This window comes from Nothoprocta perdicaria, unplaced genomic scaffold, assembly GCF_003342845.1.
Source record: "Nothoprocta perdicaria isolate Ctin4 unplaced genomic scaffold, notPer1 scaffold_44, whole genome shotgun sequence".
Taxonomy (NCBI): domain Eukaryota; kingdom Metazoa; phylum Chordata; class Aves; order Tinamiformes; family Tinamidae; genus Nothoprocta; species Nothoprocta perdicaria.
Genome location: NW_020455688.1, coordinates 2,989,485 through 3,006,185, shown reverse-complemented (window position 1 = coordinate 3,006,185; position 16,701 = coordinate 2,989,485). Strand labels below are relative to the sequence as shown.

Sequence of the window (16,701 nt, the reverse complement as noted above, 5' to 3'; positions counted from 1 at the left end):
GGGCGGGAGCCCTGAGGTGGTGCTCAGGGGAGYGGGGCCCTGCTGCGAGCGCGCGGCGCCCCCGGCCGGCCCGCCGGGGCCTCCCGTGGCGGCGGTGGCGGCGGGTGGCGGGTGGCGCCCGGCGCGGCCGCGGGCGCCGGGAGGGCGGGCTGTGGGGCGGGCGGTGCGCGGCGCGGCGCGGCGGCCGGCAGCGCCGAGCCGCGATAGGCGGCGGCAGCGGCGGCCCATGTTGCTGCTGCTGCTGCTGCTGCTGCCGCGGAGCCGCTGAGCCCGGCGGAGGGGCTTGGGCTCCGGCACGCAGCGGCGCCCGCAGGAGGAGGAGGAGGAAGGGGAGGGGGGATCTTCGCGGCGAGGATGCCCGGAGCGGCGGCAGGGACGGCGGGCGCGGGCTCGGCGGCGGCGGGGATGCTCCCGGCGCAGGAGGCGGCCAAGATCTACCACACCAACTACGTGCGGAACTCGCGCGCCATCGGCGTGCTCTGGGCCATCTTCACCATCTGCTTCGCCATCGTCAACGTGGTGTGCTTCATCCAGCCCTACTGGATCGGCGACGGCGTGGACACGCCGCAGGCGGGCTACTTCGGGCTCTTCCACTACTGCATCGGCAACGGCTTCAGCCGGGAACTCACCTGCCGGGGCAGCTTCACGGACTTCTCCAGCCTGCCCTCGGGAGCCTTCAAGGCTGCCTCCTTCTTCATCGGGCTCTCGATGATGCTCATCATCGCCTGCATCGTCTGCTTCATCCTCTTCTTCTTCTGCAACACAGCCACCGTCTACAAGATCTGTGCCTGGATGCAGCTCACCTCGGGTGAGTGGGGGAGCCGGGGGGTGGATATGGGACCTCCATGGGGGTCACCCCGGCACGGTGCCCCCAGAGAAGCGGGGATGCATCAGCATCCCTGGAGCACGGGCACGGTGACCCCGGCCCTGCCCTTGCACCCTCCGAACRGGAGCCGCGGCCCCCGCGCTGGGGACATGGAGCAGCTGGGTAGGAAGGTACCTCCAAACTCAACCAGGTGCATCCAGCTGCCCCTGTGCCCCTGGGAGGGCTCGCACCTTGCTCCCTGCATCCCACATCCATCCTCTAGGACCTGGTCTTTCAGGAAAGGTCGGGAGAAAATGGGAGTGGGAGCTTGTAGGGACACCTCAAGCTGGTTGTGGAGGGCAAAGTCAACCGCCTGTTGAAGGTTAGTGCCTAGCCCAGGTTTCCTCCTCACAGCAGAACCTGCCTCGGCTCCACGAGGGTGGTGGGGAGGTCCTCTGCTGGCCAGGTGGAAGGGCAGCTGAGGTCATTGGGTTTTGTACACCCGGGTTCCTCTTTGGACCCCGTGCCTCCTATCTGCAAGGTTGATATTCCTCCATACGCTAGACGGGGGGAAAAATCATTTCAGTTACTGGCTTATCTCAGATGTCTCATGCTATCATTTGACTTTCCCCTTCACATCCAGTGTCTCCCTTGGGAAAGTGCCTGGCAAGCGGGGGAGAGCACCAGGACACCCCTCTCTGCAGCTCTGCCACAGCTTTCCTGCCGGGCTGATAGAGCCCTGGAGGTGGTTGAGCTGCTGCTGAGGAGGGGACCAGAACAGTACCCGGAGTTGTGATAGTGATGCAGTCACTTTTCCCGAGAGGGAAAAAATCACATCTTTAATAATTTGGGAAAGAGTTTGTCTGAAATGAAATCCTGCCTTCCAATCTATCCTCCTGGTAAAGCCCTGAAATTGGGAAGTTTGGGCTTGGCAGGATTAAGCTTTTGGGGAAGCAGACTGAAATGTCTCCAAAGTGGGCTCACAGTCATGTCTTCAGTCCCCTTAACTGGCCCACTCTAATTTCAGTTTCAGAGTAGAAATTCATAGTTGTTTGCTGAGTATCATGTCCAGCATTACTGCATTTGCCAATTAGTCCATAGGGCTTAGTGGAAATTTCTTGCTTGCACTAAATGTCTTTCTCTATTTTTTATCTGTGATGCTCTTAATGTGTGTATTCTAAATATTCTTATGCCTCGCTGATACTATATTTTAAGTTTCTTCATTTTTTTTCTCTTTATCCCATGAGAACTGAGCCTGCAGTTACTTGAGGTTGGTAGATTTTCCAGTGCGAGTAGGATCGGGCTCCTAGTCCTTGCACTGGGARTCATGTGTGAGCCTGGGGCTACTTCTTCTATTTGCCAGCACATATTCACATGTGGGTGTTGATACTTGTACCTAGYGGTGTCACTCAGCTCCAGGAAGAGCAGGGTGCATCTGCTGTGCACCACTGACACCTCCTCTCCCCACTAAGGGCTTTTGCTTTCAGCTCTTTCCTCTGGTTCTGCTGGTACCAGGTGCTGTAAATATTCCCTGGCTTGGTGCATCCTCAGGCTGCTTTGTTCATGTCCTGTATGCAGCACAACAGCCCAGTTTCTAGATCCCATATACCTTCTGATGTCAGAGAGACAGTGTTTTTCTATATGGTTCTACTGCCTTATGCCAATGGAAGCTAGTACAAGGTGGAAATAAATAAATCTGATTACTGCATTTCTGTACGAGTGTATAATGATGCCTAGAAACCAATGAACTGTGTTGTTCCAGGTGAGTCCAGCCAGGATTCACCTCCCTGCAGGAGCRTTGCACTGCAAATGTGCTTTCAGGCAAAATGGCATGCAGTTTGCACCACCTTCCACACTAATAGAGGTGCTCTTCGTGCTGAAGTCAACAAAAAGGAGTTTTACGTCAATAGCAGAATCAGAAGCACCTCTCAGCCTACTTATCTCCAAAATGAAAATTAATTATAATTCTCCAAAATTCGTTCTCAGGGGAATACATTTGCAGCTAGATAGTTATTGGTCATCTTTCACTGTTTGCTCTATGTGAATGTCCTGGGAGAAGAAGAACTAGAACACTGCTGGGTATTGAGAGAGGCTTGCTTTGTTATTTGCTCAATGTTGTTACTTAATGTACAATTTACCTCACTGTTCATTTTTTGCATCACCTCAAAAAGAGAGAAAGCTACCAGAAAAAACACACTGGTATGGTTTGTATCCTGTGAAAAAGAAAGCTATGATGCTAGGGTGTAAGTACAAGTTAGAATAAAATCTGCAGGACAAGGGAGTTTTAGTGAGCTCTTTTAGTGAGCTTTAGTTTCTTATGAGCTATCTCACCTGTTTCTGTTATTACTTTACTCTTTTGAGAATATAAGCAACTAGCAATAATAAGCTTAAGATACTGATCTCTTAAATTACATTATAGTAATGCCACCTACATATACATATAGTCCTGCATTGTGCAGGAAGAAGATTGAACTTGAAGTAGTAAAATAAATATGTGAGTATAGTTTTGATTTTGCTTGTTGTTGTTTACCTTAGCAGCATTCAGCTATAATCACATGATAATACTTTAAATTAATGTGGTTTAAATCTCCTCAGAAGCACTTTTTCAATTTGGGACTGTGCTTCATTTAGGATGGCGTAAAAAGCTTAGGATCTCATTTCTTTAAAGGAAACCTTATGATCACATGCTGTCCTGCATGAGTCATTATAAATTCTTAGCAGGATACGGCTCTCGTTTGGAAAAGGTGTTTTTTTAAACAAGGAAAAGATAAGTAGCATTTCGAATGCATGGATTCTGAGTCCTTGTCTCTATCTAGTCATGCTCTTGACAGGATTGAGCAGAAAATTCATAGAAAAGAATATTTTGTTGGTGCATGTGAGAACAACATACATTAGACTCCCCTGTGATTTTGCAATTGCTGATGCTGTTTTTTTGGTTTGTGTGCAAAATGCTATCAGTGTACACTGTATATATTGAGAGCTAGTATTGACAGCCTGGTTTGCCAGCGCCTAGCCTCTGCTTCTGCAATTTCAAAATCATATCTACTTGTATCTACGCTTACCTAATCTGAGCGTCTGCATGAGCACAACCTGAGCCTTTTCCACCACTGCTGTAAACAAAGTAATATTGGTGGGAACAAAGTAATATTGGTCTTTGCTACCCCGCATCTCAAGGCAGCAAGGAACCTTTCCCATGAAGACACTTCTTCATTTTTTGTTGTTATACAAGTTAAATCAAACACTCTGTCACTGCGATTTTTTCACTGTTAGACATTTGCCATTTATTTTTCCTTGACTGTGACATTACAGGTTAGGGGAAAAAGAAAAGCAGACAAAGCAAAGAAAGACATAGAAATGTCCCGGGGATAAATAGCATGAAAAAAACAATGTAGGTTTTCTAGTAGATCCATGCCCAGAATAAGAGGAGGGTTGAACTAAACCGGCTGCACCGTGTCAAGCTGAAGCCCTGTCTAGTCTGGTATCTTGTTTCTCGCAGTGGCCAACAGCCACTGTGTCTGCACAGGAATATAAGGGCAGAAGAAGCTTGTTTTGCCCAAGAGGCTCTCCCAGCCTCAGCACATGCCCCTGTGGGGAATTCCTGCACCAGAAACTTTGCATTTAAGAGTGCTGGGTAGAATTTCTTTTTTAGGACTTGGTCTGGTCGCTTCCCAAAGCAAAGAGTTCCACAACTTAATGCATAATGTGAGAAGAATCGAGAGGATTTTATTTCAATGTTTTATACCTTATACCTGTGATTTTACTTTGGTAACCACTAGCTGTTGTATTGGAAGAGGCTCTAAACAAGAGATCCCTAAACACCTTCCATGTAGACCCAGCTCCCTTCCATTCTGTAGATAGACCTTTTGTGGTATCGCCCCTCAGTTACTGTTTTTGAAAGGGAAAGAGTCCTTATCAACTCATTCCTTAGCTGTTAGGTTGACCCACGTCTTTGATGCCCWTGCTGCCCTTGTCTGAACTAGCTCCTGTCTACTCCATCCTTTGGTGGATCCGGAACTATACACAGTATTGAAGATACAAATAAACCAGCAATTTGTACACTGGCATAGTGATATTCTGTCCTTCATTCTCCACTCCTTTCCCAGTAATTCCTAATATTCTTTTTTTTTTTTTCGTTAGTGAGCAGTAGGCTGATATTTTCACCAAAAAAATGCCTATTACAACCCCAAGATCTCATTCCTGAAATGATCAGAGCACATTTGGAGCACATTTTCTWTGTAAAATTAGTTTTCCCCTGCCTCTAAAGGATCTACTTCATATTTATTCATCTACACTGAATTACATTGGCCWTTTTATTGTCTAGTTACTTAATACTGAGAAGTCTTTTTTCACAGTCAGCCCTTATCTGAGCTACCCTGAAGAGTATCAGCTGCAAACTTTGTTACCTCTGTATTCACCCTGTTTTCCAGATCATTTATAAATATGTGAAGTTCCAGCACAGATCCCTGCAGGACTCCACTAGTGACCTCTCTCCACTCCAAAATTTGACATTATTCTCCTACCATCTGTTTCCAATTATTTATCCTTGCAAGGACATTCCTTTTTCTTCTAAGAGTTTAGGGTTTCTTTTTCTTTTTTTCTTTTTTTTCTTAAAGATTTCTCAGTGATGGATTTATCAAATTTTTTTTGGAAATCTAGTCTTTGCTTTGCAAATTTCCACAATACACTGTGACTCCTTCAGGGAATCCCAGGAGGTTGATCTCTTAAACATAACTTAAAATAGCTGTGTTGGTCCTATCTTCTTTGCTTCCTTTCATATAACAAAAATGCCATCTTTGTGAGTGTGCCCACGTATTCTTTTGTCTTATTCTTTTGTTTTTGCTCATTTTTCCTGGGCAGATACCAGGCTTTCTGTMGTTTCACAGATTTTTCCTGGACGTGTTTAAAAACTGTTGTCACACTAGCCAATTTCCAGTCTTTTASACCCAAAACACTCTTAAGTGAAAGCTTACAAGCTATAATTAAAAATTCATTTATAAAAGGGTATTACTTCAGAATGAAAAGGTGAAATGTTTCACTGCAGCTCTGTCGTTTGCCTTTGTACCTGAAATAAGTCTCCAGGAGCAGGTGACTTTTACATAAGAGTCTTAACAAGCTTGACCTTGATGCTCTCCGAGTCTTTGCTGCTGCTGCTGSTGGTTGTAGGATCTTGGTTCGAGGGTAAATTTGAGAAGGTTGGAAGAAGCCAGTGTCATGCCAGCATTTGAACAGGGTGTCTAAGGGAGCCAGAGATCTGTTTATAACCACTGTTCTTCAGTATTCTTTTTATTAATTGGAAGAGTGATAGCAATTTATCACCGGTGATTTTGCAGATGGCACAAAAATTGTTCAGCAAACGATAGCAAGGATAGATAATTCCATAGATGGATCTGGATGACCTAATTAACTTGGGCTGGCTTAAACAGCCTGTCTTTTACTGCACCAAATGAGGGTGAAACTTTGGAGAATCAGAACGTAGGAGGTGCCCTGCTGCTGGGGACCCTGTTGTGGGGAAGAGTTATTTACAAGAGGAAATAGTGGTGGTCATGGTGGACACGTGTGAGCCCTCAGGACAGTGCTGCACTAAAAATGTGGTGGGATCCTTAAACRTATATGCAAAAAACAGGGGCTGTTGGGCTACCCCAACCACTGTGGTTCCAGCACACACTATGTGCAGCCTAACAGCTGCCAAGATTGTCTTTAAAGTATCAAGTGGAAAAGGTTTCAGCAATTATTTAGATAAATGAAAGAAGAGGAGCTAAAAGGGTGATTTTTCTTTCTATTCAAAATCAGGTTAAAGTTGGCAAATTGTGATGTGTAGAGACCTACCCAGGGAGGTGCTTTAAAGTAGCACCACCTTCCTCAACAGGAYGGATCCAGTATTTGGAAGTGCAAGTTAAACAAATTTGCATTAGCCATAAGCTCTACTATAACTGGTTAAGTTTAATTAGTCAATCATCTTCACAGTGATTTCTTTGTCAGTTAAGGCTTTTAAATAGGACTGGATGCCTCTTTTTTAAAGGGACCTGTCCTAACTCACTGGAAGCAATGGAGCTGGAGAGGCAGAAAASAGGGTGAGTGACCACGGGAAGCTCTTCCCTTTATTAATCTAATATCGAGAAAAAGGAGCCTTTGCGGGCGTGCTTGCCAACCTTGGCTCCCACCACATCCTCCTTTTGTAAAACAACAGAAGCACAGAAGGCCTGAGGCAGTGGAAGGCAAAGCCTGGAGCTCGAGCACGTTTTGAACTGAGTTCCAGCACTGAGGAATCAGATCGGATGATTAAACTTTAATCCAATGATTAAACCCATCCTCCATCCCAGCCTTTCATGCCAGGCTTCACAGGGATCCTCGGGGCCTCCCTCCCTCACGGTCCGGGTGTTCTGCTGTCCCCGAGATGAGAACTGCCAAGCTACTCTGGGAATTATTCATGTCCTGGAGGGAGTTGGGAAGAACAGCTTGGAAAGATGAGTCCAGGATGCAACGAGTGCTGCGGCTCTGCAGCCTTTTGGAGTCGGCTGCCGTATTTGAAGTAAACATTTTTCACACATTTCAAGCTTTGGCTGTGAAAAAAAAAGGTGAGAGGTGTGAGGAGGAGAAAAGCTGTGCCTCAGGGTCCCCTCCCTTTGGGTTGACAAAGGAAGAACTATCCCAGCCTGGTGGGATATTCACTGGTGGGAATTTCTACTGTTTCCCATTACTCTTTTTTTTTTTCCCAAGCTTGCAGAAGTTTAGTGTCTTGGAGACCCCTTCTGACAGCCAGTTTGGTTGAAATTGGTCATCAGGCTCAAAAATTCCAACCAGACAGACAATACAAGCACTTCAGTCTTGCTCCTAGGGAATCTAGATAAAATGTCTCATATATGAAATACATTCATTTATTTCATGAGTGATTTAAGATTTTGATGGTAAAAACTTGATTTAAAAGGATAAAGGTGTTTTGGGAATGGAGAAGRGGTTTTTTCTTTTGTTTTAGAGTATAATAAAAATCTTATAGCTTTCCAGGCTGCCTTTTGGGAAAATTGTGGGAATTGTGGCCCACTGTTCAAGAAACACTCGGATAACAGAATAGTGAGATATCAGAAGTGTGAAATTATCCAGGCAATCTGAAGAATTCAATTTACTTGAAAAGAAAAAAAATGTATGAGAGGAAGGAAGGGAGGGAGGAAGGGAGGAAGGGAGGAAGGGAGGAAGGGAGGAAGGGAGGAAGGGAGGAAGGGAGGAAGGGAGGAAGGAAGGAAGGAAGGAAGGAAGGAAGGAAGGAAGGAAGGAAGGAAGGAAGGAAGGAGATGGGAGAGAATTTAAAGGAGAATTTTACCTGTTGAAATGTGGTGAGCTAAGGACTTGAATACAGTTGGGAAAAAGAAATTGGAGTGAAGTTTTCAAATGTAGCTGCTCTTTTTGGAGACTTCTGCTTTCTTGAAATGGRAAGAGCTCTGTTGACATAGACTGAGGCTACTGCTGAGTTCTTTAAAAATCCTTCTAGAGGTTTAATGAAGAAAATTGTTATACGGGAAAATGAAGCGGGGATCAGGAGAAGCATATGGGTATTATCAGTGGTAGAAGGCATTTTATAAAACAAAGCTGGATTTTCAAGCACTAAGGCTATTTTACCTTTTGAGAAGTGAACTTCTTTTAGCAGTGCAGTATAAACCGCATTAGCTTTGATCTTGCAAACATAAAGACAGCAAACATATCAGGACAGAAAATCTGTGGCACGATCACACAGTGTGGACTCAATATCTGAAAACTAACAAGATCCAGCTGTGAGGAATGGCAGGGTCACAGTCGTGAGGCATCACAAAGCAGAAAAGAAAAACACATTTTTGCTCGGAAATGGTGAAATGAGAAAAAGACACAAACACGCTTAAAGCCTGAAAAGTCTGCAGAATTGGATGATATCAGTTGCTATCAGCATTGTTAAAAATGCAGTGGCAGCATGACGGAGTGTGCAGCTAGAATATGCATTGCTGTGTGGAACAGTGTGCACGTCCCAATTACTAAGACAGAATTATGGCTGGAATCCTTAAGAAGGGGAATATAATAGACTTCAAGATCTATCTCTTCTAAGAAAGGTATTATCCATCTTCACACTGGCATTCAGAGATGCAGAAGGCTTGAAACAAGCTGGCCTAAGAATGAGAAGGTCATACACACTAAGGGAAAAGGTTTCTGTATTTTCTCCTTGAGAAGACAGATGCAAATTTCTGAATTTCATTGATTTTAAAAGGTAGCTGATGGCCTCTGTGGAGAGCCTCTTTGACACAAGCACGTCATGTGCTATTTCAGAGAATATTATTCAATCAAGCAATTGTGCCTGCATCAGAAAGAGAGCTCCAGAGTAAATGATTTAAAATAAATTAATACAAACAGTTGATGAGTGTCACACATTCCAGTATCCTTATTCTTCTGGTTGTCTTTCAGAAAGGAGAAGTTTATGGGGAAGAAGGATAGATACACTATACTTGCAAGGTCAAATACAAATATTCTCTGAGCTGTTTAGAAAATGCCATTTGTGAAACTTTGGAAGGTCTTTCTGTTTGCTGCTAAAAGTCAGCACTCCTGTGCCTCTCTTGTGAAAGTTCACTGAATAAGGCAAAAAATCTCATGTGAGTAATGTGACCAACGTAGCCACATGTAAAACGTGCCTCTGGAACCGCAGTCTCACAGGTCTTTACTCCTCATGATGAACTTTTTGTGATGGGGAATCTCCTGGTGTGGGCAGGAGGAACCTTGGAGAGCCTCATACTATATAGATGACTGTGAAAGCATAAAGTGTCTGCATACTGTGCTGCTTGGAGACCTTCTTGGAGACTTCAGTGTTCAGAGCTAAGCTCAGCTGTTCCTGCAGCTGAGCACAASCCGGTCATCCCGTCACCTCAATGACCACGTTGGCCAATTGGTTGACCACCAATCRAGCACAGCCAGAAGCATCAGCTGGCACACCCTGGCCCGTGTCCACGTTATTATTTATCTCCCAAAACCAGGTCACTGCTCTGAAATTGCCTCCTGGGCAATTGTTTCTGGCATGTCCTAGGTCTCCGACTGTCCCCGGCAACGTTTTGGAAAAGGGTTAGTTGGAACAGGCCAAAGCCATGCCTGTGGCACGTGGCATGGGACAAAGCTAACTGCTTGATGGCACACGCCTGGGAATGGTCCCTGGCACATCTCAGTATAGGGCTTTATGCAACTAAGTCTCAAAATTTGGAATTAAAGAATTATCTGGAAACTGGAGATGGCAGGGGATTTATTCCTTTAATTTGAACATGTTTCTAAGGGTAACTCAGTGTCACACACTAYATACTCATTTCTGATTTCTGGTTTTCATAGTTTTAAACAATAAAAATGAAAAAATTTGTATGAGTTGTTGTTAGTTTTGAAATTGTACTTCGTCCCTGGAAATGAAAAATGCTTATAAGCCTTGGAAGAAGGAAAAAGCAAGCAGAAATGTTGAAGAATAAACCATGAAAAAGTTTTTGACATTGAGTGTGGGAGAGTGGCTCATGAGCATAAAAATCTGAAAGGAGTCTTCTCTGTGATGTAAGAAATAGGCTTCAAAATGAGTTTTTCTTCAGGTATCTTCAACTCAGTTAAGAAATCCTGGAACATTATTTTCTAAAATTCTTTTGCATTGAGTCTTTATGTGAGAGACATTCACTGTAGCTTCCCAAAGAGTTATTTAGCAATGTTAAGATTTATTTCACATATGAAACTTTCCATGAATATAGAATTATTCATTTTTGTAGCTTTATTTTACTAAGATTTTTTTTTAAAAGCAGTTGATTGTTACTTRGTTGTTATGTTTTGATATTTAGGCCTCCTATCTGGTGAAACTGTATGGTAGCATTAGTAAAAAACATTGTCTGAAATGGCAATTCATTCTCAATATGCTAGAAAAATGCGATTTTTGTCTTAGGAGTCTAGCATTTTTCCTGCAAGTCTGATGTTTTCTGCACAGGACGGGAGGAATCAAAGGTTAAATTTGAGGAGAAATCTAACCAAGACTTTTCACTTGCATAAATTTTCCGATGGGCTCATTGGGCACCTTTTGCCTRATAGAAATTATATGACCAATCCGTGGATCATTTAAAGAATGTTGGAAGGATGCCCTGTTTGTGGCTAAGGCCACATTTGCTTTCACTGCTTCTGCTTAGTGGCATCGGGAAGCCCAGCAGTGCTGCAACAGGGAGTATCCTCGTTCTGCTGGATTTTCCTAAGAATCCGAACCCATTTAGATGCCTAAATTGGAACCGAATTCCTATAGACATCTGTGTGCCAGTGGCTGTCTGCCTTTGGAATAACAAGGCTTCTCTTCTGAAATTCCCCCCTTTTTAATATTAGCCCAAATCTACCAGATCTAATCACTTGCATTTAATGTGTGGGTGACGTTTCGCATCTGATTGAGTTCCTGACGTAGTGGAACAGCATCAGCTGCCTCCCCCGCTGCAGGATCCAAGCTGACACTTCTCTGGTGTCAGGCGGGTGCCCTCGTGGTGCAGTACAAAGGAAGCCTGGAAAACCACCCGGAAAGGTCTTGGTGACCTTGAGGAGCAAGGCGAGGGAAGGAGGTGGAATTCAGGACGGAGAAAGGAAAGGGCCGCAAGCTGAGGACAAGTAAAAACRAGTGGCAAGGGGACCTGAGGAGATAAGTACCGTTTAAGCCACTGTTTTTCACTTTTATCTGTTTTGTGGGCTCCTCAACTTTTTCCAAAGATGATGCTACATAGAGCAGCTCACAGCCTGTTAGACCTCCCTTGCTGCATTCCCTTTCAGAAGCCCCTCCAAAGTCATTTATGTGCCCTCCCAGGGCACATTTCAACTCTGTGGACCTTGAGTTGAAAATCAATGCCTTTAAACTTGGAGCTAACAGTGGGACAAGAACAAATAGGTGTAACCTGGGTATAAATCACTTGAGCCTGGAAATTAAAAGAAAGTTTCTCATTATTAGAGCAGCAATGTTCTGCAGCAGCTTATGGGAATTGAATTGGCAAAATCCTGAGCTGTTCACTGGCAACTGATGAGTGTCTGAAAGAGATTACACGATGAGATGCTTGTAGCAGCGTGCACCGTTCCTCTGGTTTTCATTTCTCAGAACCAATTCATCTAGGTGCATGTCCTTTTCCATTATAGTCTCATTTGTTCGGTTTTTTAAACACTCTCACTCCTACTCGAGTACCTTCTAGGATTAAAAATAGACAGTGACCAACGTCTGCTGATCTGTCAAGTGGGGCTCCGCTCTGCTCCACCCACAGCTCCCCTCCTGCCTGCTGTGCTGACCAAACAAGCCATTATTTTGCTCAGATTCCCAGCAAAACAGTAAAACAGTGTCACAAACAACAGCTGGTGCACCAATGTGCTTCATGTTTTCCCTTCGCATTCACCATTTCATGCAACTTGATTATTTAATTTGTTTTAACAAAATTAAAYGAATGAGCTAAGCATTGATGTTTAAGCATGAAAGTAGTAAAAAAAGACTCTTTAAAATATTCTGAAATATTAAGATTTCAGGAAAAAAAACAATTTACAAATTATCAAATCTGTGACTGACCTAAGATATAATTTTGTTAAGAAAGTTTCTTGAAGATGTTGTTCCTTGCTGTCTCTCAACTCATGCAGTCATTTTGTGACCCCCAGCTGCTCAGTAAATGAGCTTCCTAAATATCTCAGTTAAGAGACATGTAAAAGCTCTTCAAYATGTTTATGTTTTAGTGGATGCTCCATGTTTTGGTGCGAACAGGTCTGTGTCAAATGCATTGCAGACCCGAGAAGGAACAAGCTGAGCAAGAAGGAACAAGCCCGTCTCTCCCCGGCAGGATGGAAAGTCGAGCAGCCCCGAATCCCGCGGTCTGTTATTTCTGCCTCCTTTTCTGGCTTTCAAATATTTTCTTCTGTGGCCATTTCCAAGGCACGGAGAGCAGGCACAGAGAGCACTTTGTCATGGGATAAACCAGTGTTCAGTGGATCAAACAGCTGTCTATGTCGAAAAAAAGCACTGCGAGTTGGCACGTAAACACAAAATGTGCAGTCAGGATTGTGCAGCCTCAGTGATAGTTGTGCACATATTAGCCCCTGAGCTGAAATTTAGGCTCCCTGAATTCAGTGTTTCCCTACCTGATCCCAAAATGTTAAAGATATAACACAACGCTTCATTGTTTTKTAATTATGTGTTGTGCCAAAGGAATTGTGGCAAGGCAAAGCTGAGAGTGCCTGGTTACCTGTAACTGYGATTTGCCTCTTCCTGAAAGGAAGTGTATTTTCTCCCCCTTGGGACTTCTTTTTCCTAAACCAAGTCTGGGCCAAATGCAAAGCACACTTCGACAGTCAGCTTATTGTATTGGGAATAAAGAGGAGTTGGACTTCATCAGATGATAGGTAAGCAAAGATACAGCACAGGAGATGCACCAGATGATACAGACTGACGTATCTGGCTCCTGTGAGAGTATTAGCTCGCTCTCCCTGCAAGCCCTAAAGCAGCTCTTGCAAGGCCAGTTAAGTGTTTCTGTGCTGAAGTCAATACTATTCAGGTCTTTGTTCAGGTGTAGCATCAGACCCAAGCTCTCTCTGTATTTTTTTCAATCCAGTTCTGTCATGTTCTGAAAATAAAGCCTTTGGGAAGCAGAGGACTGATGACTGCAGGACAGAGGCTTCTGCATTCAGAGGTCAGTCCCAGATGAAAGCATTCGGTGTGGGTGTCTGYGCAGGGTCTCAATTCTTGTGCTGGTCAATGGAGATAGAGTCAGTGTAGTCCATGGAGGCCAAATCATCAATATTTTGCCTACATCCAGATCTCTTGTAGTGTTTGAAAAGCCTTAACTGCTCTGTCTCACCTCTAACAGCTTTCCAGAGGGACACAGGCTTTCTATAGTCCCCTGTCATATCTGTTGGCTGCACAGATGTCTCAAACTGTGGAACAGCTCATACGTCATTAGGCACCAATGTGCTGGCAAGTGAGTTGAAGCCAAACTTATATTCTTAGCTTATACATGAGACTCTTCCATTATTCACAGAGCTGAGAGGTGAATGTGCCTCTGATCTGCCAGGGGACCCTCCGTGGATGTGACCAGCAGTGTCTGAGCTTGGACCAGGAGTGCACTTCAATGAACCTCAGCTTTGTCCCTACTTAGAGCTTACGCCAATGTGAACCTACTTAAAGTTGGTTCACATTGGAGARCAGCCCTGGAGTGGAAATTGGACTCCGAGCTGACTAAACCAAACCAGAAGATGCTCTTCAGGGGTGCACGTCAATCACTTCTACCACTCACGTGAGTGCAGTCTGTAGGACTGGACAGGACCTAGTCCAAATGGAGCCTGTGCTGTAATGTGAAGTGCTTGGCACCAAGCATTGCACTTTACAGATGCACTCTGTGACACTACGCTACTGGTTAATGTAGTCATAGTCTATGCTTTCACATGCGGTTTTATTAAATTTAGGCCTTTCTGGGTCTTGGGTTTATAAAATGGAATTTAGGGATAATTAAATATATATTTTCTTCTAAATAAAAATATATACCATCAATCAGAAGTTCTTCCTAATCTGGGATGAAAATAAAGTCACAGAGTTATAAAGGTAAGTATCAGAAATATGATAGAAGAATTTGAATTATCTGGTGCTGAAGGAGATTAGTGGGTAGTGTAGAGCTGCAGAACAGTTATTGACAAGAACGAAGCTGTTGTTATTTACTGCTTCCATTTATCATAGCACTCAAAGTCAGGTTGTGACCATTAAATATCTTAGTTTTGCTGAACTTCAATGATATTTRTCAGACAGGAATAAATGCAGGAAGTAATATATATGTAATATCATCATTTTCTGAAATGTTTTAATAGGCTAAAATTAAATTGCATTAGCCTTTTATGTAAAGTTCTTCAATGCATTGGGTTTTGTTGCTGTATTCTCAGTGGTCATTGCAATAGGTCATTAATTTGTATATTCATATAGCTAATTGAGAATACGAGCAAGGAAAGTCATTGTAAAGGGATGGTGATTCTTTTGGAAAATAAAATGTTTAAACTGTGATTTCTAAAGCTCTTCTGGAGTGCGTTTTAGTATTGTTATGCTGATCCACAGTTTGGTAGAGGCAGTGAAAAGATGTCCATTTATTTCAAGAGACTTTGCATCAGTTTAAGTATATGCTTCTCAAATACCAGGTATCAGGTAACAGACGTAAGTATATTCTTAACTTCTGACTTCAGGGGAGGGAAACTGAATGGCTTAAGGGAAGTCCACCAATGCCCACCTCTTTGACATATCCATCATCAAATATTTCCCCTGTGCACTTGGTAGAGTTTTTCACAATTTCTACAAATACCTGCACTGTAATAAATAACAGAGTGGCAGATCTGTGCTAAAATACTGATAGGTTAACTTCTAAGGGCCAGCAATCCTGACTTGCCCCTGAGCAGCCTCTTCTTGTGAATAACCCCATTGTGCCTATGCCATTCAGCATTAGAGAATCTGGTATGTTTTTATATCATATGGCATTATATCAAATCTCTCTGCACACTGGGGATGTTCAATATCCTACTGTACAGTCAGATGAAACACAGTGTGTCTCCACAACAAGGGAAAATTTGTCTKAATGATATAAACATAAAGTGGTCTTGAACCATCTATTTTATGCACAGTGCAGGTCTTTAAAAGGCAATGGCTATATGGTCGTTTGGTGCATAACATATTGCTAGCCCAGAGCCACATTAGGATGCAGTGACAGACAGTAAGGTGGGAGTTCATGTATATTATGCTCCTGAAGATTTTAATAGAAGTAGCATGAGCAAAATGATTTCCATACCTTATAGCTAGTATACCAAGTTGTCACATGCCCTAAAATGCATAAGCAGATACCCTATAAAAAGGGCTAGAGCAGGAATTGCACTTGCAGCAGATTAGAGAGGGAGTTGTAAATTAAGTTTAATATTACTCTTTAGCAAGTAGAGGGTAATGTAAGTCTGGAGTTAGACTATTCTGGAGTTAGAATAGCGAAATGCCAGTCAGGCCCCCAAAGAGTGAAGGGTAGGAGCCAATTGCTGTGTCTGTGAGATCAAGGCCATAGGACTGAAAATAAAGTTATGTCTGTGAAGATAAACTGCTACATGAATGACTAGACAGGTGGCTGTCAGTAACATGCTTATATTTCTTACTCACTTAATTACACTAGTAAGAAGCTCCCAAACTTTGCTGCTATCCAAAATATTGTGAATATTACTGTTTTCTCCCTTCCCACTGTGTGTCGTGTTCCTACTGAGTAATGTCCCTAGCGAGGCTATAAGTGCCCAGAAGCAGGGACTAGATTTGATCTGATGTTTGAACAGAGCCCAGCGTCGCTGAATCCTGATTGTGGCCTCCAGCCTTGACTGCAGTGCAAATTGAAGTAAAGATAATAATTATTATTTGAATTTTATTTGAGTGGTGTGAGTAACATGAGCTTGATGAGGTACCCAATTTGCAATAGTAGTAACTAACTATGTACTGAACAAACCCTGCTGTGTGACCTTGTGTAAGTCATGCCACCTTTCTGAGACTTCTCATCTGTGAAAAGAGGGTGAGATAACTCCTTAAAATGTGCTGGGCAAGTCTTGGCTCTATCACTGCTAGCAACTGGTTGCAGGGCTTCGCATGTAAATTCTGGTCTGCTTTGTGCAAGTTCACCCCTCACTTTCACAAAATGCAGAGAGCTCTGGACCATCTTCATCAATGTAAACAACAAAAACTGGTTAATTACTTAAAGAGGAGAAAGCAAAATTAAGCGTATTTGTGGATGTACATCACTGTGAGCAACCATCTGTAGGATGATAAATAGTGGCACACATATATAAACACATCGCGTTGTCGTTCCAGACAACATATTCTGTATGTTTATTTCTGTATTAATGAGGGACTCCGCTGTGTTTTGACATCTGTC

General features: G+C 43.5%; 1 protein-coding gene across 3 annotated transcripts in view; it reads left to right on the top strand.

The window, feature by feature from the left end:
* The first annotated feature begins 354 nt into the window (after positions 1 to 354).
* The window catches only part of LHFPL3 (LHFPL tetraspan subfamily member 3), a 232,929-nt gene continuing 216,582 nt past the window's right edge, over positions 355 to 16,701 (top strand). For all 3 annotated transcript variants that reach the window (XM_026046395.1, XM_026046398.1, XM_026046396.1), the window contains exon 1: positions 355 to 808. In XM_026046395.1, the coding sequence (XP_025902180.1) occupies positions 355 to 808 (454 nt within the window). The remainder of the gene's footprint in view (positions 809 to 16,701) is intronic.